At 42.9% G+C, this 23,187-nt stretch overlaps 3 protein-coding genes and 1 pseudogene across 4 annotated transcripts; 2 read left to right on the forward strand and 2 right to left on the reverse strand.

The window, feature by feature from the left end:
* Window positions 1-42: 42 nt before the first annotated feature.
* On the reverse strand, window positions 43-4,876 carry LOC115670138 (uncharacterized). Its single transcript, XM_030591335.2, has 10 exons — window positions 4,471-4,876; window positions 4,293-4,354; window positions 3,584-3,727; window positions 3,302-3,412; window positions 2,920-3,124; window positions 2,193-2,251; window positions 1,370-1,422; window positions 1,053-1,275; window positions 595-703; window positions 43-431 (listed from the first exon to the last, which is right to left on the reverse strand). Exons 1-10 carry the CDS (start codon window positions 4,715-4,717, stop codon window positions 169-171), a joined length of 1,476 nt encoding a protein of 491 aa, XP_030447195.2. The 5' UTR covers window positions 4,718-4,876; the 3' UTR covers window positions 43-168.
* A 4,558-nt stretch (window positions 4,877-9,434) lies between these two features.
* LOC115670140 (serine/threonine-protein kinase PBL34-like) lies at window positions 9,435-13,839 on the forward strand. Of its 2 annotated transcripts, none has more exons than XM_030591336.2 (6): window positions 9,435-10,008; window positions 10,556-10,893; window positions 11,020-11,155; window positions 11,650-11,789; window positions 11,879-12,002; window positions 12,710-13,839. In XM_030591336.2, the coding sequence occupies exons 1-6, from the start codon at window positions 9,792-9,794 to the stop codon at window positions 13,225-13,227; spliced, it is 1,473 nt and encodes a 490-aa protein (XP_030447196.2). In that variant the 5' UTR covers window positions 9,435-9,791; the 3' UTR covers window positions 13,228-13,839. The 2 variants fall into 2 exon arrangements, with proteins under 2 accessions (XP_030447196.2, XP_030447197.2); XM_030591337.2 differs by having other exon boundaries at window positions 9,440-10,008; window positions 11,653-11,789.
* Window positions 13,840-14,593: 754 nt separating this feature from the next.
* Window positions 14,594-23,187, reverse strand: part of LOC115668574 (mitochondrial outer membrane protein porin of 34 kDa-like) — an 88,582-nt pseudogene continuing 79,988 nt past the window's right edge.
* LOC115670141 (pectate lyase-like) lies at window positions 20,437-22,432 on the forward strand. Its single transcript, XM_030591338.2, has 4 exons — window positions 20,437-20,907; window positions 21,036-21,693; window positions 21,801-22,043; window positions 22,150-22,432. The coding sequence occupies exons 1-4, from the start codon at window positions 20,714-20,716 to the stop codon at window positions 22,372-22,374; spliced, it is 1,320 nt and encodes a 439-aa protein (XP_030447198.1). The 5' UTR covers window positions 20,437-20,713; the 3' UTR covers window positions 22,375-22,432.

The following is a 23,187-nucleotide window of genomic DNA, read 5'->3' on the forward strand; positions in this document are numbered from 1 at the left end:
TTTCTTGACCATGTTTATTGGCCAAACCAGAACTGCACTCAATTTAAAGGCATATAGATAATCAGCCATGACAAGATTGCAAAGTAGGTACATGGGTCAAAATTTCAGGACTAGAATTGCCGGTACAGTTTCTAACTCAGAACCAGTGAATTCCATGTAGTCTAGAATTTAAGAAAATGGAACGGGAACTCCTTGTTTCTTGTTCACAATAGCCATCACCAAGTACCTAGTGCCCATCCCTATCGGAACCTGTTCATCGGGCCCTTCCCAGAAGGGCGCCTCCCCTTCGCCCACCAGTTGCCAGTATCCAGCCCTTAAAGACTCCGCTTGTTTGTCGGTACAGTTCTGTAGCAACGCTTCGACTCTGAAGTTTATCCCAAGAGCGCCCAGGAACTGAGACTGCGTGATCGGACCATGAACCAAAACATCTTCTGTAGAAATGTCAGGATGTATATGAAGTGAGAAAAACTGGAAGTACAGTTGATCATACTCTTGCATGCAGAAGCAACCACAACTGCAGCTAACGGTTATATTGCCGTATTATGTTATCTTAAATTTAGTGCACTGGCAACAAATATGGTAGGGTTGTGCAACCTGATGCCTCCTCGGCGGAGTGCTTGACGGCAGCAAAATCCACATACGCACTGAGGTCAGCCGAGCCAGGATCATCCAGTATATCGACAAACTTGTGTTTCCGAATTGCCTGCTCAAAACACGGTCTGAATATGAGAGTCGCTAATAGAAGAGTGAATTATGCACAAACTATTCGCAGGTTAAAACGGTCCTCCACTATGCACGGGGTACTTCGTCATTCTGGGAAGAAGTGAACTGCATCAACTACCTTCCCCATGAACCCATCTCCAATGTAGAGCAAGCTCGAGCACGCAGTTATATGCATGAGCGTTCATGAGAGCGTTACAGCAAGTCTTACAAATGAAGACGGGAAAAGATTTTGACCCGGAACGATCATGCTATGATAGCTATCTTTATGGAGAGGCTATAGTGTGTAGTAAATGAAAAGCTCGAGAGAAGTATAATAGTCAGATGCAGACCTGCAGACTATCCGAGATCACTCCATTCAGACCATAATCGATTATAAGTGCCCCGCCTCCATCGGAACTTATTCTCTTAGCAATTGTCTGTGTCAAGTCCATCGCTGTGGGGCAAATCTCGATATGGTTAAGCTTTTCGATCTCTTCATCTGCAGCCCACTGGAAACGTTTCATCAGATACAGATTTGCAGGAGTGGGCAGTGGAGAGAGAACGAAGCGGAACCTAACAAGTAAAAGGCCGTTAAATCACTCCATCATAAAAAAAAAATACAAAATGATCTCTAAACAGAGAGCCCGATAAAGATCCGAGTCCTTACAACGAATCTTCCTGAATATCAACCATTTTCTCAGACCAGCCACGCGAGGCCCTCTGTTGAAAGCATGGCAAGACCAAGATATGAGATGTTATAGAACACCAATCTACTTTAAATAAGGACATTCGGCAAGGAACATATTTTCTCATGAAGGAAATAATGCTTTTTCAGGAAAGATGTACAACTGATTCAACCACACAGAAAGATCACTAGTATTGTTATCCCAGTGAAAAATTAATAAAAAAAATATTAAAGTTCCAACAGGATCGCATATACATTGTATTGGCGTGCAAATATAATTCTACGCTGGCTTTACAACTGCCTTAAATCCTACAATATCATTTCTAGAGTAGTGTAAAACTTTGGGACTTAAGGTACATTTGTCAAGCCCACCTATCTAACCGACAAGCTGGCAGTTAACGGTTTCTTAAACCTATGTAATAAGCAAATGCAATTACTCCACTCATGAAAGAGATTTTAACAAAACATCCGATAGCAAGATAAATAGAAGACAGGCACATACAGGAAGATCTAAAAATGCAAAAATGTATGTATAAAGACTGTTAAAGCAAAATGGTATTATGAGATCAATATACACAAGGATGACAATGCGACAAAGTCTTTCGCCCTTCAAGTGAAGCCAGCACAACAGCAGGTCGAATTATATTAACCAACTAGGAGACTGCCCTAGGTTTGAATCTCAAGTGGAGAACAATATGCACAAGCATCTAGCAGATCAAATTTCTTAGAAGCAACATCCAAAAAGATAACATCACAGCACACTCAACTAACCTGCTGAAACTAAGGCCGGAAAAGAAAAACTAACCTGAAACTGGTGTATCGGCAAAGCATCATAAAACTCATGTGCAATGATGATTGTTGGCACTGGAACAAAAAGAAACAGATGTCACGTATCGAAGAAAGAGATGCTCAGTTTATGTTTATCTAGAAAGAGTTAAGATCATCCCATCTAAAAGATTCCGAACTCCATAAGAATAATATGTCTTGAAAACAAAGTAAAAGATATTATCTAGTGTAGAATGACCTTGAGCATTAACACCAGACACGTAAATAACAGCATCACTTCACTACAATTGGCATTGACATCACATACAATCATTTTTGTCTTATTGAACGCCAAAAGAATGCAGTCACCACCGTAACTAGTGCAGTTAAAAAGGGAAGTCAATTTCCATCACGACACTTTATTGCTTCAATACCTATACAAATGTTCAGACCTCATCAGATTTAATTATGTCAATAGCATGAGAAACAGAAAACAGTAACTGCTCACCATTCACAAAAAACAAATCAAACACTGATAATGCAGGATAGATGGCTCTTTAGCATGAAAAGGTGTACTGCCCAATAATTGGAAATATACTATTGGTATATGTATGTACTATCAAAATTCAGTTCTGCTGATGTATGTTTTTGTGCATCTAAAGAAGGGGAGAATCTGAGCCTAGGTATTGTATGCTTAACAAATGCAGTATTTATATAGTTTCTTTTCATTCCCACAAAAGCATAATGAAGCAAAGATAAGTCCTTACATCCTGATGGAACCTGCTCCAATGCAGCATGCCACGTTACTGGGGTCCCCGCCAAAGTGCTAATAGTTCTGTGCACAACATCTTGCGATACATTTTCCTCCTCGATACACTTCAAGTTGCTATGCTGGAGTTTCCTCAATGTGGGACTGCACTCCACCATGTGTATGTGCAGTGCCTCTGTGAACCGTTTGAACTTTGATGTACCCTACAACCAAAGCTACACTAATTAATCAGTTGACTGTCATATAATACGGACAATGGACGATGCAGCAAATATGAACAAAAACTGCCCTATCAGAACTAATGAAAGCAGAACATAAATTTCCTATAACTTCTCTCAGGCAAAACAATCGTTTGCAATAGAGCATCGCTGTGGACATACACGAAGAAGGTCGGCCATGAGAGTTCCTCGTCCTGGACCCAACTCAACAAGGTTGACTCTACTTGGTTGTCCCATTTGCTCCCACATGCACATGGTCCAAACGCCAATCATCTAAAGTTACACGATATATGTTAGCAGTGCAAAAGTAGTTGACAATATACTGGAAAAACCCACTGAAGATAGATTACTAAAGAACCCAGTAAGTTTGATTTTCAGCACCCACAAACTTCAATATGACTCAGATATAAGTAATGATATAGGGGGATAGCTACCGGTCTTTACCTCACCGAACATCTGACTTACTTCAGGAGAGGTTATAAAGTCACCTTCCGCACCAAAAACATCACGGTTGATGTAGAATCCAGCTTTTGGGTTAGTCAGAACTTCCTCCATGTACTCGGCAACTGAAATTGGCCCACCACGAAACTGCGAAAGAAACCAATTGCTAACATCAAATTGCAAGTGTCGGCATTGCTCAATAAAGCACGTCAAATGATAGAGGATGCCCGTAATTGACTGTGGAAATCGATGGGTCTCATTGTTCAGACGGTAGGCAAGGACGGGAGGCTTCCATCAGTTCAAAATGAGTGTCGTACACATAGAAAGCTATTGCCTTTCTAATAGCTCTGTTAGATTTAGAAGCAGATTAACAAACACTCTAAGTTTACATTTCATCAACTTAATCATGGAGTGCTATGTGAGTTCTTCCTTGAAAAGATAGATACGACTTATTTTTCAGCTTTATCATTTACACCCAAAAGGCCTTCCACTGGTGAAAGCATTCCATACTACACACTATCAACTCTTACTGAAAAGTCACAACGTAACACCCGATCCCTGAAGCCCGCCCCACCTTCCGCACCTTACCTTGGCACTTACCGAATGTCACATTCACAGGCAAGATCGGGACATTTTCACAAACACAACGCACTCGCCATAAAGCACACCAAGATATCAAGCGAAACCAAGAACCGGGAAAATCTTCCCGTACCTTGATGATGCCCTTGAGGTGCTTAACCAGCTCAGAGTCCGCAGCGGGTTCATGGGAATGCTCTGCAAACAAACAGAAAACGAACTTTACGAGAACACACATCGTCACTCAATGACATCTCTCTACCTTAGATCACACGCGCGAGCTCAAGCGACGAGGCCTTCCAAGGCAGTAGTACCGGGAGGATTGTAGAGAGCGGAGCGGTCGACGGAGATCGCGGCAGAAGGATGGGAAGCGGAACCGTTCGTGGGGTCGTCGTCCTCCACGTGTTCGACGAAAGTATCGCCCGGGTCTTGAGCCGAGGTCGACGAACAGAAGAGCGAGGACCCGCGAGGCAACAGAGGGAGAGACGGAGAAGCAGTGCAGGCGCTGGAGAGAGCTCGCCGAGCTGCGGACGTCTGAAGCAGCAGCAGCTTTCTCAGCATTTTTGCTTCTCTCTCTCTCTCTCTATCAAGAAGATTTCTGGAGCGACACTGACGCCACTGCAGGAGGGACGAAAGATGGATGGAGGATCATGTGGACCGGGACCCGGTTCACTATCCCCGACCCCGAACCGTTTCCTCGAGAGACGTTGAACCGGTTCATCAACGACTCGAACCGGACCGTTCACTGCCCCGCGAAAGGGGCTTAAAAAGTTTACAATACAAACTCACGAAAGCTCGATCGCGTAACCGAAGATATAAGACCAAAGCCAAAGGGAAGGAAAATTGGTAATTTGTTAGGCAGTGAGGCCGCATTTGGTCTGGCCAAGACAATGCAACCATACGAGATTTGTGATATCCTATCTTTCGTTTTGGTAGGTAACCGGATCCAATCTAGATTGGAGTTAAACAAATAGCAAGTAAAATTAAATAAACAACTTTGAAAGCAAAGGGACAAAACCCTATTCTACCGTGCGAATAGGACAACCGCCCCTATAGCGGTGGTGGCCATTTTCTGATGGTGACCTCCACAACGAGGGGGGGGTCGCCTGACCATGGCGACCGTCACTGGGGCGGTTGCAGGGGAAATGGGTTGGCTCGCACGAATGTATCTTAGGAGTAATGACAATATTGTGATTGCCATCGGCCGCAGGGCAACAACCACCATTGAGTGGTCACCGGCAACCATAGCGATGGTATGTCGTGACCTGATCTGCCCAGACCTAGCGATGCACGCAATCGAGAGAGGGAAACTCTTAGGCGAGCACTACATCGGGCGTAAAAATCATTCTTGCTTCTTTTTTTCGTTATTTATCTTCTTTTTTATTTTTTCTATTTAATCTGGATAGCGATAAAATTATCCCGCTCCCAAAGTTAGGATAGCTTACCCAGCCTTTTATTTGGATATACCCGAGCCTTTTATTTGGATATACCCGGTTCGTCCAATGCTTCTATTAGAGCCACAACATGGCCCCCGAATTCTTGTTTAAGCCCTCTAACCTGAAACCCAATGAACTTGTTAGCGTGAATATGAAGAGCGTATAAGGCTTTCGTTTGTGCGACAATATTTTAACACATTTATCACGTGCAAGTCGAATTAGGAGCAATGCGTACAGTTTGACTGATGGAGGTGGATGCACGTATGCGAGATACGCGAGAGGGATAAGATATTATGTTAGAAGCTCCAATCCAAAAACTTAAACTAAGAGATGAAGGGAGACCCTCAAGGTCCTCTAGCTCTAATTTTAAGATAAGAAGTTATGTGGAAAATAGAATTGTGTATGTCCGTATATTCCAATATGTCTTAATGAATATGACATTAGCCTATTTATAGATTTTATTATATGACTTTATAAGATAGTATATTAGTAAAATTTATGCATGATCAAAAGTAGATATGGAGAATCTCCTAAATATATGCACTGCCACAATTGATATGAAAAATCAAAGGGAAATATTATAAACATCTCTTGAATTCGTGTCTGGTTGTCGTGACACGAAACTGTCATTCTTGCTGGGCAGACTACGTGGCTATCGGATGAGACGAATAAAGTTGAGGATCAATGTTGAAAGAGGGATATTGGTAATTATTGAAAAAGAAGATGACATGATATACAAGATTTGCACTTAGGTTTGCACAGTTGTGCACCGGGGGATGGACTCGGGTGTGCTGGAAAAATATTCGCAATGCGATGCTGTTTGTTATGATCGGAAAAATAAAACAAAGATAATAAAATTGAGAAAATGATAACATATTTAACTCTGGCAAATGCAGCCGCACGAAGTGAACGAGTTACTGTCTAACTTTGTGTTGGACATCTAACTCCGGAAGTCCCCAAGACATCTTCTTGAAGAGATGCAATCTCAGAAACGAGAAAATGCTTTGAGCACGAGAGTTCCTTCTCTCGATGCGATGAGGCAAAGACGTGAGTGGAGCCTCCATGGATTCTCACCCAAAGTAGCCTTGGCTGGCCATTACAGTCATTCGACTATGCCCCACATCATGTGGGAAAACCCGAACGGATTATAATAAAACTAACCAGGAGGTGAGGTACGGCTAAACAAATTTCCTTAAGGCGATTAGTTCCTACCAACAATGCTAAGCAGCTTCACGAATTATACCTCTCAAGATACAATACCTCGAACTTATTTGAATTAGCACTATGCAAATAGGACTATATCGAACACTTCTCGAAACTGGCACACTTAGGGAAATAACAAATTGAAGAGAAAGTTTATTCTATTCTCTGTACTCTTATCTTCTATGGAATGAAAAACAAACTCTATCTTGTATTCTTCTCTTATCTCTGTTCTTCTATGAAGAATAATTCAATTTCATTCGTAGAGTTTGAATGGACATGAACTGAACAGACACATGAACTAAAAATATATATGAATTCAAGAGATACATAAACTTAACAAATACATGTATCGAAAAGATTTTTGAACTTAAGAGATTCATGAAATTAACAAATAGATATATTGTAGTGACATACGTTGATCCATTAACCCATGATTATAATAAAGTGTGCACCCGGGATCAGGTTAGATCCATCCAAAGGACACAGAGGGTGTTTTCTTGCTTGATTCAAGGGGAACTAATGAAATTTCCCATCAAGGATTGGATAGCTTCTAAATTGCCAAACATAAGTATAATCTAGTCCTGAGTTAAGAAGACAAGTTAATGTGCCCTCGACCTTGATTCGGGTTGATTTGATCTTTGAAAATTCGATAAAATACTGAGTCCACTTTAATCAAATGAATACTTCGGAACAACAAAAAAAATTGACTTCTCCTCGTTGCAAAAATTGGTTTTTCTGCTTTCTTCGCAAAAGATCCGCCACATAGACGTCAATGAACCTTTTATCGTTGTTTTATAAAAGATTGTCCTAATTGTCGAAATTTAGTTATTATTTACCCTTTTTTTCATGCTCTTATGGAGTTGCACTATTAGTTGATTATGACATTTCCTCAGCATTGTGGCTTGTATATATAGCTTCAAATAATTTAGCAAGGCACTTTTCGCGGAGAAAATTTACCCTGTCTAGGATTCTAGAGATACAGATTCTTCGAGGCCGTTGCTATCCATAACATAAATAGGGGTGAGATTGAATTGAGTTGATTGTGAACAACTCGGGCTCGGCTCGATGGTTATTGAGGTCGACTCATTTAATTCCGAGTCAAGCTCGAGCTATTCGAATATATCGTTCGAGTCGAGATTGAGCTTGCCATATTCATCTTGTCGGATTCATGAGACTAATTATTGAGCTTCAATATATATCTTTTTTTTTTAAAACATGAAGAAATAAAATATAGATACACGAAACTCACTTATCGGTGGCCGCGTTGGTTTGCGCTTAGTTCCTTTCACGAGAGGTCCTGGGTTCAAACTCGCCCATCGGTGATTTAAGTGGGGGGTCGTGGTGGTGGGATGCTGCGCTAGCCCCCCTCGAGGACTAGTCGGGCATCACCGCTGGTTTGAGCCCTAGCTCGCCGGCCGCGCGGACACCTCAGTTATAAAAAATATATATATATAGATACAAGAATTCTTATAATAATATAAAGCTTAAAACAAGTCATACTTCTTCTCAATTGGAAAATTTTTGGGGTTTATAAAGCCTAAACTCGTGCTCAAAATCCAATTCATTTATAAGTCGATTCTATTTCAGTCGAGTCAAGCTCGAATGTCTCGATTGTCAATTAAAATGAGTTTGAACTTTAATCGTAATGCCCGATCGAATCATCGATTGAGTTTTGAGCATCCAGTGCATGAGCCGGGTCGTGCTCGAGCTCAGTACCTTATCTTAGTCTACTCGGTTCGATTACACACCTAACTTGAGGTTGTCCAAGATCTTCTTCCCTTTTCTGTTTTTTCCACCTTTTTGGCCTCGCAAGATATTCTATCATATTCTCCACTAGACCTGGAATCCTTCTGTGTTACGTGTCCAAACACTCATCTCACCGCATAAAAAAGCCATCTTTCAACCTCCCATCTCCAAAGGGGCAAAGGCCACTTATTCTCATGACCAGTGCCTGTAAAAATGCAGATTCTTTTAGCCCTTTTTACAGCTGTGATTGCGAATGCAAACTTTGAATCACCACAACAGTCTCCAGTCTCTAGCTGCGTTTGCTCCCTCAGAAAAAAAAAAACTCCATTGTCCTCTGATCCTTGACTAGAAACGGTCCCGTGAATGACTCCTCATTTTCTAATTCTTTGGGTCTGTTTTTTTCCTTGGGTTTTAATATTCAGGCCATGATTTAGCTCTCATCCCATCAGCCTGGGATCTTCGAATGGCCCTATCCCGACCAATTCATAAGTCTGTGCTTGTCTGAAAACAGGGCTAAGGTGCCTGCCTTTTTCCATTCAGTTGAATCTTTTGTTGTCGCTTCTATGCATTGGAATCGAGGCTCACAGGGAAAGACTCTCCTTTTTAGTGAATCCCCATTTTCGCTTGGACTTATTGTATCTTGGGGTTCCAAATTTCTTTATCAATTTTGCAAATTCGAAACATGGGAAAGTTCATTCGGCTCAATAATATGATCTTTTGGTTTTTTTTTTCTTCCTCCTCACAGTGAATAAACAAAAAGTTTCCAAGTACTATCAGCACTAGTATTCTATGATGTGATGTCTGGAATATGCCAAGTTTACTGTTGGTGAAGGACAAAAGAACTCTCTCTCCTGCCCGCACCTTGCCCGCATTCCCAGTTTCAAACTGCCCGCACTGCCCGAGGCGGAGCACTTTCCCTCTTTCTCAAGCAGCCCCCATTCTCTCTCTGATCCCTCAACCTATTCTTTTGACTAATTTGGCTGAACAAGATTGATTTTTTGGGTGACAGACACACACAACACTGTTCATCTGTCTTTATCATCAGATATGACCTTGTGAAAGAACTCCCAACCCTTCTCTTATGTACTAAATCTTCTGTGGGTGTTTTTGTTTGTGTGCTGATTGAAGATCGTTCAGCTAAAGATTTTAGCTGGGTTTGGGTTGTATGAGGAAAAGAGAAGTTGGGTTTTCTTCTTTCTTTCTGTGGGTGTTGTGAGAGCTGTTGTTGTTGCTGCGGCGGTTGGTGTTAGATGGGGTTAGGGCCTGATTCGATAAAGGTGGAGAATTGGGCTTTGGGGAAATCAAAGGAAAGAGAAGAGAAGAAGGAGAAGGGGAGGAAGAAGAAGAGGGATGGGAGGGAAGGAGGGGTTGGGTGTTGGATCAAGTTGAAGTTCATGGGGAGATGTTCTTGCATGCCTTTTAGATCAAAGGTCAATAGCTCCATCAGTGGAATCAGTACTAATTATGGTATGTTTCTTCAACCTCTTGTTTCTCTTATTTGCTGGGAAAAAAAAAAGCAAAAAGAGAGAGAGAGAGAGATAGAGAGTTAGGACTTCTGCTAATCTTAGAGATAAGGTCATAGCTGTTGAGTTGGTGAAAGATGTTATCTTTCTGCCGAGAGGCATCGGGGTTGGTGAAGAAGAGTTTGTTGATCATAATATTCTTCCTCAAAACTGATGCTTCTGTTCCAGGAGGGAAAAAGGAAAAGGAACTGGTTTTTCTGATGCAGTGAGCGTAAACTTTGTTGTTTCGAGGACTTGATTCGAGAACTGCTCAAATTATGCAAGCAGCTTGAGTTTTTATCTCTGCAATTACTTAAAAGTTTTGCATAATTCAGATTCAAAAGGAAATGGTATCCAAAAGATGAGATTCAACTTGTCTGTTGAATCCCATCAACATTCCCCTAGACTTCAACGGTATTAGCTGTATCATCATAGGCTTAACACCTGTCTGTTTCTTCATTTTTTCTGACGCGGGGAATTGGTTACTTATGCTCTGTTGTTTATCTCGTCAGTGGAGAGTAAGTCGACCAACTCAAAAAGTGCGGATGAACCAGTTGTTCCGGTAGTCTCCTCTACAATTGCTAGCAATGCAGAAAGCACTTCATCGACACCTATGTTCAGTGAGGAACTCAAGGTCGCATCCCATCTCCGGAAGTTCACATTTAACGATCTTAAATTAGCGACCAGAAATTTCAGACCTGAGAGTCTTCTTGGCGAGGGTGGATTTGGTTGTGTCTTTAAAGGTTGGATAGAGGAGAATGGAACTGCTCCAGTGAAACCCGGCACAGGCCTTACTGTTGCGGTCAAAACCCTTAATCACGATGGACTCCAGGGTCACAAAGAGTGGCTTGTATGGCCTCTTTCGCTCTTTTTCTCCCTATTTTGTTTTAATTATAAGCTAGATCCTAAAATTAAATGGATGCGATTTTTATTTGGTCTAATACTGTTTTCCCCCCTCTGGCAACCTGTTATTCAGGCTGAAATTAGTTTTCTTGGTAATCTTCGCCATCCCAATCTAGTCAAGTTGATTGGTTACTGCATTGAAGATGATCAAAGACTGCTAGTCTACGAGTTTATGCCTCGAGGAAGTCTGGAGAATCACCTCTTCAGAAGTATGTAATTGGGCCTTTTTTCTTTGGCTGCATATAACCAATGTAATCGTTTCGAGCATTCTCTGCATCTAATGTTTCAGTATATATTTGGAAACTGGCTTGCCGAATAGTAAATGAACAGATGTTAGGTTATAACATTCTTGCTAATATCAATGCTTTTTATGTACTTAAACATTTACACGCTTCTAGGCACTGCATTTCTCCTATTTATAGTGCAACATCTGGCGCAATCTCAGAGAGACTGATCCATCTCGCTGGCATGTAGAGGAGCTTCTTTATTTACCCTTTTGACTCAGACTCTTTTTGTAAGAATCTACTGTCAATTTTCACCTCCTATGTCAATCAAGTGAATTGGCCTTTGAAATGGATCATTCGTGAAATATTTTAGATTGCCTGGAGAAAATGTTTGGTTCTGGATTATATCTTTGCTAGTTGCACAGTGCTTGCTTTGCACGATGGCTTAACTTTTCCTGGTAAAACCACTTTATATGCAGAAGGGTCCCTGCCTCTTCCGTGGTCAATCAGACTTAAAATTGCCCTTGGTGCTGCAAAGGGGCTTGCTTTTCTTCATGAAGAAGCTGAAAGACCCGTTATATACCGTGATTTTAAAACGTCCAACATTCTTTTGGATGCGGTAAGTGACTCAACAAATGTGCTGTTGCCTCCAGTATTTCTGGTTTTTCTTTTGGTTTGCTTGTCCTAAAAAAGTGTTTGCTTATGTAGGATTACAATGCCAAACTCTCGGATTTTGGACTTGCCAAGGATGCTCCCGAAGGAGATAAAACTCACGTATCCACCCGAGTTATGGGAACTTATGGTTATGCAGCACCTGAGTATGTAATGACAGGTTAGGGAGTCAAATCATTCATGTATAATGTCTTGCGTTTTCATATGCCTACCTAATTATTTCCTTGTTATGTTGGATGCCCCTCTAATTTAGGTGAGTTGCGATGCCTCCTACACTTAAAATAATTTTCTAGGAAACATGTTGTATTGTATTATGGAAGATTGATTCTGGCAGCCATATTTGAAGCTAGTGGTGAATATGACAGATTCCATAGTTCAACTAGACTAACAATGCCGGTATTAATTGTTATTTTGGCCCTTTAGATGCATTGCTGGGATGGTCTTGGTTAATCTAAGTAAACTACAATAGCTGATAAGATTGTGTTGAAACCTAAGTGTCACAATATTGAACCATGTCATCAGTTACAGATGATATAGGCTTCAAAGTGGTTAGTCAAAGGATTGTCATGGTATTTTAACCTTCTTAGATTCGACTTTTGCTGACAGAGTTGTTATGATAAGACGTGTGCCACTTATGTCAGATGGCTAAGAAGTACTGCCAAGCGATTCTTCTTTGATCTTTTGATGCTATACTAGTACATTTGATTGAGTGATTAGCGCGGCCACTGGGAACATGTTTTTCCTCTCTTTCATAGACTATTAGTTATGATTTGCCTGCTATCTCACATCATAGAAGTGCCTTTAATGGTTTCATGTTAAATGGCCTAGAAGCTATGTGATCTAATGATACTTTTTTTCTTAGCTCAGGTCATTTGACATCAAAGAGTGATGTTTACAGCTTTGGAGTTGTCCTACTGGAGATGTTGACCGGTCGAAGATCCATGGATAAGAACCGACCGAATGGTGAACACAATCTAGTGGAATGGGCAAAGCCGTTTCTAGAGGACAGGAGGAGGTTTTATCGGCTAATTGATCCCCGTCTCGAGGGACACTTCTCAATCAAAGGCGCCCAGAAGGCTTCTCAGCTGGCAGCCCACTGCCTCAGGCGGGACCAAAAAGCCAGACCCCGGATGAGTGAAGTCGTAGAAACCCTGGAGCCTCTGCTTAACCTCAAGGATATGGCCAGTTCCTCCTACTTCTTTCAGGCCATGCAAGCTGAACGCTCCAGGTCCAATCTGAATGCTAAGAACGGCATCAGGACTCAGGGAGGGTTCGTGGTGATCAGGAACGGGCAACCGGTGAGGAGTCTGTCAATACCGCACGGTACCCATCCTTCTCCAAATAACATTCCCCGCCTCTCGCCAAAACCCAATGGAAAAGTATGAGTCCCACCCTGCACAAACTTTCCGTATGCATTGTCTGTAGTCCCTCTTAAGGATATCACCGCGACTGGAGGTCGCGTAATTTCGAGAGAGGCTGACATTGCTTCTGTCGACCAATTCGACAAAAGCAATGCAGTTTGCTGTCTTGTGGCCGCTTTGTCCATTCACTTGGGGGTAAAGGCATGATCCTGTCTTTCCCCGGTTCCATGACTTGCATTTGTTGTATCTGAGCTATGTAGGCAGTAGTGATTGGAAGAGATCCCAAGGTAGGTGAGCAGGTTGTAATTTGAAGAGAAGGATGTCATCGTCGTGTCAATTTTCGAGGTGGACAAAGATATAGGATCATGCATTGATGCGTCGTTCCCCTTAGGATAATGATGCTTTCCACTCCGTGGCTGACGCCTAATGCCTTCATCCTCATGTTTCGCCTTCTTGGTTCATCAGAAGTAACACTTGTATAATGTTTTCAACTTGCGTAAGATTTGCGTTGTAACACTTTCCTATCTTTAGCCAAGAGTGTAACACTTCTCTATCTTTAGCTAAGAGTCTTCTTGGCACAAATGTAGATATGATGCCTTTCATTGAATTCCTAATGATTGATGCAGAATTCCTTCATCCTTTTTCGAGTATCGTTCTTCCTTCTTAGCTCATCGAAGAACGTTCATATGATGTTCTCGACTTGTGTAAGATGGCACCGTAATACTTCCCTTTCTTTAGCCAGCAGAGGGCGTATCGACATTAATGTCGTCCAAAATGAGATAGGTTCATGCGATGCCACATCACTAGCTGCATGAAAGGTACCATTTCGAGTTTCTTCGGGATACAATCGGTTTCCTGTGCTTTTCTAGGTCGTGGTGACCCATACCGCTCCTACTACTACGACCGAGGAGAAGAAAACATATCTGGATTGGCATCTATTGAATTAGATTGAGAGTGACCACTCGATGGTCAATGCAATAATGAAAGGTCTTCAGTCTGCCATGAATAATGTAGTTTTTAGCATATCCTCCTCTTTTGGCCAGTTTTTTCCATACTATCTTACTCGTCATATATCTTGTTATGTAAACAAATGGAAGTGGAAAAGGTATCAATCCAAATACACGTGTCCAGTTTTGACCCAAAAAATAAAAAATACATATGTCCAATCAAGAGGCACTGTGTCCAATTTGGAGAAAAAGAAAAGATTTCGATTGAGCAATTGTCGCCTTATAGTGAAAAGTGCAACCCAAAACTAAGCAAACTCTCGACATACCAATGTTTATTGTAAAACCTACGTCCGAATCCGTAAAATCAGAGACTCTAGATACTCCAAAACTCACATGCCACGACGGATGCATTTGCCGAAAACAAGAGCGACAATTCTTGCAGAGGCCGCTCGGAATCGCAGTTCTTCTTTCTTCCATTCGATTGATTGACAAGTGAAGATTTCTAAAAGTAGCCCCCAGGGTTCACGACGAGGACATTTATTTTTACGCCTCCAAAAACCACCTAAAAGTGGAGGGAAACTGAGGAAACCAGCATAACTCTCCGACAGAGATTACAACCAACCCAAAAGAAACAAATAAAACCATCGGTCTGATCGTACTACACAGCTTTCCTAAATTCTTTTGTCCCATCAATGCTCCGAGCCACAAGTGAGGATAATACTCTCATCATGGCTTAAGAGCCAGGGCGAGACCAACCTTCGCACTCTTATCAATGGATTTGGTGTCGACCTCCCCGGAGACGGTAAAAAATGACCTTGGGCGCCACTCGTGCTGGATAAGAGCGCTCGCCTTACCAGAGTTATTGATCCGTGCCTTCAGCGTGGTCAATGGGTCCAGCGCATGCTGGGTACCGACGGTTATGGTGTTTACATTGGAAGAAAAGCTGTGGGTAACCTCAGCACCGATGGCAGTTTTTGTCACAGGGTTCACTATGTGGTAATAGGATGCAGTCAGTGAGTCGCCCTTGTTGTTCCTGCGTAGACAATGAGAATGTTAAGCGAAATAGGGACAAAAAGCGCGGAGTAACCACACCAGCTCTACACTTATATAATAAAGCAATCTAGTTTCATTCTCAAATCCAGAAGGGATATGTTACTATTAGAACCCAGTTGATTCTAAAAAAGCTAGAGGACCTCCTAATTTAAACGTTAGAAGAATGGCTTCCACTGTACATGAAAGGAAATATATAGGTTTTAGGATGCCCCTTTCTTCAAAAGAAGTACAAGCTATAATCAAGACTAAAGGCAGGTGACAACTTCAGAACATCCGAACTGTTATCTAGTAATGTCAACATTCCTGACCAGACAATGACCAGTGTTATTCAAGAGAACATGAGAGATCCAACATGGAGTACGAGCTAGGTACAGATATATAGAAACCTTCCGGTCCATGAACAAGAAATGCAAACTACTCACATGGCCAATGATGCAATCAGGTCAGAATTTGAGAAGCTGATGCCAGCATTGCATTTGGTGAAATTGCTTGTTTTGCTGTCAAATGACACATCCGTGCCAAGTGACAAAACATTACTTCCTAGCACAGCAGCAAAGTTGACAACAGGATTTGCGGTCAACCCAACGCTTGTGCTTATCCCAGCATAGTCATGCAAATATTGCAGCTCAATCTGTTAATTGCAAAAGTCAGGATGCGCCTTTCTCTCAGTAACAATAATATATCCAGAAAAGGAGCTCAATAAAAGCAATGACATGCCCGACTCAGATGATTAACAAGAAAACCATCATCCTTTTACTAATCAGCATTAAAGATGCCATGAGACATGAACGCTCACCTGGCCAGACCTTTGATCTGGGACTGTAAAAGAGAATATTGTCTTCAGTCCAGGGCAAGGTTCGTCAACAGTAATTTTTGTGACAAGCTGCGTATTATGAGGCAAGGTTCAGCAAAACCATGAAACAATTAAGGAAGGTATCAGAGATCCAACTTATTCTTGTAAATAACTTAACGAGTTATAAGATCAAAATGTACAATATAGACTTAATCAGCCTCATAATAAGTTCTTGACATAAAAAGCCTTTTTCCACAACCATAACATACAGCACACCATTTATGAATCCCCTTGAGCCACGATCCAGTAGTTGGTCCCCAGTTTTAAAATTTCTCTCCATGATTGCAGAAAATCGATTTACTTGACTCAACTACTCAAATAGTAAACAAAGATAGTAGAATAGGGTCCTGAAAATTGACTCACTTGACTCAACTACTCAAGTAGTAAACAAAGACTGTACAATAGGGTCCCATAAAGCTTGCCTCCTACAGGTACAGTACAACCTAATTTAACAAATTACAAGAAACAAGTACAATGCCAATTGATACTGCTAGCCCATTGGTCAATAGCACGAAAGTTGCAGTTTACCTATAATGTTCAGACGCTAACTACTAAAGAGAACACAGAGTCTTCCCTGATTACTATAAAGAATAAACCAAAACCATGTTTCGAAGGATCACAAGAAACCAACCAGTGATCCCAATAAGCCTATTCTTGCACACCATGTTTTTGACACCTAACCCAATTCCATTCTGGTCATAGAGCTGGCATTTGCTAATGACAAGCAATCATCAGGAGTTTACATTCAGTATACCATTGGCCACTATCCATTTCTCCATCAACCCCCTCCCGCCCCTCGACACCCCCAGATATGATTTAGAGAAAGAACAACATGCTATAAGAGAACTTTTCACTTTCTTCGTGCTATAAATTCACAACACTTACATTGGAGTTCGTGTCCACTTTGACATCAGTTGTAACATTCTTGTTCTTCAGCTGGGTATTAACTCTAGAAACAGCTCGCCTTTCTTTGTTGCTGAAGATGTTATAGTCTGCAATATCATTGTGAATCTCAGTTGCATTAATAAATAAATAATATGCGGCAGACAATCCCAGCAATTAAACTATGATACCAGACAAGAGTAAGCATTTTCATCCAGCTCGAACCGCGTAAAAAAAGTGAATATCCAAGACAAAAGCAGGAATGTCAACATCTGACGGTTACTATAGAGCTCCAACTGAGAGCGAATTCATCGAGTTTACGACACCTCTTATTTCCAAATACAACGAAAACCAATCGAAATCAGCAAACTCATCAACCGACTCAAAGGGCATCATTCCTCCGAAATTATCCGACGGTTTAGATCTGGAAACTAATTTTTCGGGCTCTGCACAACCACGCCCGAGTTAGAAATGCACGGTGGCGCGTGAAAACACACCGCTGTTTTGCAAACATCGACGGAACCGTCGGAAGTCCCCCAAACAATCTCCAGAGGAGAGCACGATCAGCCCCAAGACTACATCAAAATCCTAAGAAGAAACAGCCCGTCATTCGCCAATTCCACAACGCTCCGATTCACCGAAAACCACGAGAACGGTTTCATATCGCAGCTCAACCAAGTGAACAAGCATGCAGAGGTCTCCCAAAAAAAAAAAATAAAATAAAATAAAACGGAGGGGAAAAACTCACGACTCCCGTGACCGAGGAGGTAGTGATGGTGAACTTGTGGTCGCTCTGGTAGTCCTTGTAGAGGAGATCTGCACCACAAACAACCGCAACGACGCGCGCGCGGCATCAAAAACAACCTCAACCGATCGGACGAAACGACGGAACGAGAGAATCCGGCGAGGTGGGCGCGCGCGCGAGAGAACGGAGGAAACGAGCTCGGGGAGGCGGGGGGAGGGGGAGACGGTCGATGGGCGACTGACCTTTGGCTTTCTTGCCGATGTCGGAGTAGAGGCCGGGACCCTTGCCCATGGTGCTTCCGGCGGAGGCGGAGATCTCTCCCGGGTCCTAAACCCACCGAAGAGTTGCAGAGGAGAGACGACGACAGCGGAGCAGGAGCAGGAGCAGGGGGACGAAGGAGAAATGATTGCGTGGCAGCACGATACGGAAGCCGAGAACCCTAATTTGAGTTTTTTTTTTTTCCGCGTTTTTTTTTATATAAATTTTTTTTCTTTATTCGCCCTTTTCGCCGTCAAATATTGCGTAGATTTTCTAGCTTTTTTTTTTATTTATTTACCGCTTACCAATTATTTTTATTATGAATTTTGGCCAAAATTCAATAAATACTATGTTAAGACCTTTTTAACTTATAAAGACACAAATGGTTTCTGAACTTTGACCCAATGTGTAATGTGGTCCCTGAATTTTTAATTCATTCAATGTTAGTCCATGAACTTTAGTATCTTGAACTTTTAATTTATCTAATATGACCCCTGGACTTTTGGTACATATTTAACCAACATTAAATATTTTCATATAGTTAATGGACCAAATTGAACACGTACCAAAAGTTCAGGGACCATATTGAAGAAATTAAACGTTTAGAGACCACATAGCATATTGGGCTACAGTTCAGAGATCACACTGAAAAAATCGAAAGTTTAGGAATTACATTGCACATGAGGCCAAAATTGAGGGATCATTTGCATCATTTTCTTAAAAAAATTTTTGCATTTTAGACTCCGTTCGTTTGGCGGAAAATATTCTCCCGGAAAAATATTTTCCGAGTTTTCCGGTGTTCGGGGGGCGGAAAACGTTTTCCGTGGGAAAATATTTTCCTTCCCCCCTCACAAAATAGCCTAAGTCTATAGAAAATGACTTCCGCTTCTTCAAAAGCGGAAATCATTTTCCGGAGCTTCTTCTTCTTCTTCTTCTTCTTCACTAAGGTTGCCGGCCGCCGCCCTCCTCCGGTCGCCGCCGCGTCGCCGCCCGCCGCCGCCGCCGCGGTCGCCGCCGCCGCCGCCGGCCCCGCCGGCTGCCGCCACGCCTGGGTCGCCCCGCCGCCGGTCGCCCGCCGCCGCAGTCTCCGCAGGCGAAAAATATTTTCCGAAACTTTTTCATATTGATCACCAAATACCGGAAAATTATGTTCCGGGAAAACATTTTCCAGGAAAATGACTTCCGGAAAAATATTTTTCAAAAGGAGAATATTTTTTGCCAAACGAACGGAGCCTTAGTTTAATAAACACTACCCATCTACATGCATTTATTAATGTTTCAACCATTTTAACACAATTCAATTAAAAAGATATGATGCGTTCAATTGTCAAACTTATGTCGCGACATAGATTAATAAGTGAATTAATATACAAAAAGCGAGTTCGCATACCGATCCCGGATTGGAAAGTATTGTTTTGATTTGGCAAAGGGTCGCTCGGATTAGATTAAGAGGCAGATACGTTAATATTACATAATAATTATTTTCGACCAATTAAATTAGGAAATGTCAAGCGTAACTAAGCGCTTTGAGCCATGCTAAGTTTCAATTAGTTTCTAATGCCCTAATTTCTATTATTTTCGCCTCCCCCTGAATTTTATAATAATGATTTAAAAATTAACGTTCAACAATAATCATTTTCATAAAAGTTACAGGCCATATATACAAAGCAGTCTTTGCAGTATAATTTGGGCAGCGCTCTTCTTCATTTTTTGCAGAAAAATGATCAGAAATTCATTAATTTAAGATATTTAACCTAATTGAATTTGATCAGATCAATTTGGCATTGAACTGAATTTTTGAGAAAATTAGATGATTTTCTTTAGAAATAAATACACATTTTATCGGCTTAATTTTCAAGAAAATCAAGAATCGGTGCTACTTTCTCCTTCATGAAGAGTGGAGGATCTGGTTCTTGGGTCTTCTTGATCTTGAAGCCATCGATGACATTGGCAGAGTCTCCTCGTTCGTTCAAAAGAGACTGCTTCTTCAGCATGCTAAAAATGGAATGTTTGTTCCCAGATCAACGCGTACTCTTCGCGTACAATACGAGTACGATCTGCGTTCGACTGCGCGGCATACGGTATATAAGCTCTATTCTTCTCACGACGGAGTGTCTAGTGCGATCTCGACCGAAACCGGAGTGATGGGTACTGGTTTTTCCAAGAGCCGAAGAACCAGCCAGCAGAAAACTCTAGGGTCCGTTTCTGTCAACGGCCCCCTTTACTTGGTCAATTTTCTGCTAGGAGAACCCAAGTTTTCAGGCACCAATGTAGTAGTGAATTCTGATCTTTATAGGAACGAAAATGTCTAAAACGAACATGTGGATAGAAACGTAACCAGACAGGGTCCAATGTCGTCAAACAGCTCTCCTCTTTTGCTGTCAAATGACAGACTGTGACCTCTGAAATAGTGATTGGTTGCCCTCCTAATCCGGTCCTGTTCCTGGACGCCATGCTTTGTTGTTGGGGAGCTATATAAGCGCGCGCCCGCTTTTCGAATGCGTTCAAGCCTTGAGCCGAACCGACGCCGCCGACGAGAGAAGGATATCGATGGCAAGAGCTTAGCGTATTCCGGTCGCCCCAATAAGTAGTCTTGGCAAGGTCTGATCGCTAACTGAGCGAAAAACTGCGGGATCCCACGGCGACAGACCTTAGCCATCACTAACATTGTTTCGTTCCGAGGCGACCTGGACCCTTGGCCTGTCGATACGGAGAAAAAGGAAAATCGAAAAAAAGTGAGAATCGAGTCGAAAAATATATCGGAAAAAAGACATGGAGGCAATTAAGCTCGTCGGATTCATCTTGGCCTTGTCCTTGGCTGTTCTAGTTCCGAGCCTCGAGGCTCATATCGGGGAGTTCGACGAGTACTGGCAAAAGCGCGCGGAGGAGGCCCAGAAGGACGCTCTCGAGGCATATAACCCCGACCCCGAAAACGTCACTGCCCATTTCAATTCGCGCGTTCACAGGTGAGTACTCTTGCATCAGTAGTCTCGATTGTTAGAACATTGAATTAGCACAAACGATACGTTTCGTTTTCTGGTATAGTTGTGAGAGAACAAAATGACCTTTGGGTTCACGTTTCGAATTGATGCAGGGTCCTAGATGGAACCAACAGTACAAGGAGGCAATTGCACATGCACAAACACACCGGCCCATGCATCGCCACGAACCCGATCGACCGGTGCTGGCGGTGCAGGAAGAACTGGGCAAAGGAGCGGAAGAGGCTGGCCAAGTGCGTGCTCGGATTCGGCCGCAAGACCACGGGAGGCAAGAGCGGTAAATACTACGTCGTCTACGATCCCTCGGACAACAATGTGGTCAACCCGAAGCCCGGGACGCTCCGCCACGCCGTGATCCAGAGGCAGCCACTGTGGATCATCTTCTCACGCAGCATGGTCATCAGGCTGAACCAGGAGCTGCTGGTGACGAGCCACAAGACAATAGACGGCCGGGGTGCGAATGTGCACATCGCCTACGGTGCCGGCATCATGATCCAGTTCGCCAAGAACGTGATCATCCACGGGCTACACATCCACGACATCGTCGCAAAGCCTGGGGGCACCATCAGGGACTCGGTGGACCACCTGGGGTTCAGGACACGGAGCGACGGGGATGGCATCTCCATCTTCGGCTCGACCAACATCTGGATCGACCATGTGTCCATGGCAAGATGCCAGGATGGGCTCATCGACGCCATCGAGGGCTCCACTGCCATCACCATCTCAAACGGCCACTACACCCACCATAACGACGTAACGTCTTCCATCTCCTCCATATACCGATGACCTCAATGCTCTGATCTCAATGAAAATTAAGTCTAGACATTGATGTTTACATACATGCGGGGACATACGTGCAGGTGATGCTCTTCGGCGCGAGCGACTTGTACCAGGGAGACAAGATAATGCAAGTGACAGTCGCGTTCAACCACTTTGGTCGGGGCCTGATTCAGCGGATGCCGAGGTGCCGATGGGGCTTCTTCCACGTCGTCAACAACGACTACACCCATTGGCTCATGTACGCCATCGGGGGCAGCTCGCAGCCCACCATCATCTCCCAGGGCAACCGCTTCATCGCCCCGCCCAACTTGGCCGCTAAGGAGGTAATCATAAAAAGAACTGCAGACTGATTTAAGTGTCGCATTCACGATCCTCTCACGTCGCGCATGTTTGATCTAATGTAAACGCGAATTCCGAACGAATGACTAGGTGACCAAGAGGGACTATGCGTCGCCAAACGAGTGGCGCAACTGGACGTGGAGATCGCAGGGCGATCTGTTGATGAACGGGGCCTTCTTCGTGCAGTCGGGGAAGCCGCTGATGAAGAAGCCGTTCGGGAGGCTGGACATGATCAAGGCGAAGCCCGGGACGTTCGTGACTCGGCTCACGCGCATGTCCGGCGCTCTCAATTGCAACCCTAACCGCAAGTGCTAAGTTTAGACACTCGGTAAAACATCACTGTACAATCGAGTGTTTCGGTTTGGGGGGGCGGGGTGAAAGCAGCATATCGGAGATGAGAGGGAAGGACCATTTTCAATTTGAATGTTGATAAAGCAATTTCTGACTCCTAATCAAATTCATTACCTAATGCAAAAAGCGATTCCGTCGCTTCTACTTACGTTCGCCCGCGCGCACGCGAAATCAAACTATGCGAAGCCGGTGAAAAGCTTCAACTCCGGATTAGACCAGCTGCTTCACCAGCTGAATCTACAGCTGATAAAGGGTAAAATGATCAATTTTTGGCCATAAGAGGGAAACGAAATTACCAAGATGACAAAGATAATGACATGATAAACCAAGGATAAGCACATGTATGTCTTGATTGTATCTCTGGTTTTTGACCCAAGTCAAGCTGATAGAGACTAGTAGAGAGGTTTCAGTGCACTTGTTCTTCTGAATCCCAGACAAATTTTGGAATATAAACACCTGTTCTTGTCTGAAAATCTTCATTAGGGTTTCCTAGGTGCTACCACAACACCACCATACCCACCATCCGCTGAAATATTTGGATGAGGGCGCATTGTAATGTATTACCGTGGATGTTTAGCGCGAGATTTTCGTATTCCCAAAAGACCGGATTATTACTTAGTATTTTCCTTTTACTTTCGCCGGGTCATGAAATAAGACATATCGACATCGTATCATATAATTATATTGCGATGATTACTGTCGATCGCCCGATCAAGTGCCGATTTGCCTACGCAAAGAACTTCTCTATGGAGATAGTTTCGAAGCTTGGCCGTACGA

Source organism: Syzygium oleosum, unplaced genomic scaffold, assembly GCF_021117445.2.
Source record: "Syzygium oleosum isolate NSW1041296 unplaced genomic scaffold, Sole_v2.1 Sole_v2.20, whole genome shotgun sequence".
In the NCBI taxonomy this organism is placed as follows: Eukaryota; Viridiplantae; Streptophyta; class Magnoliopsida; order Myrtales; family Myrtaceae; genus Syzygium; species Syzygium oleosum.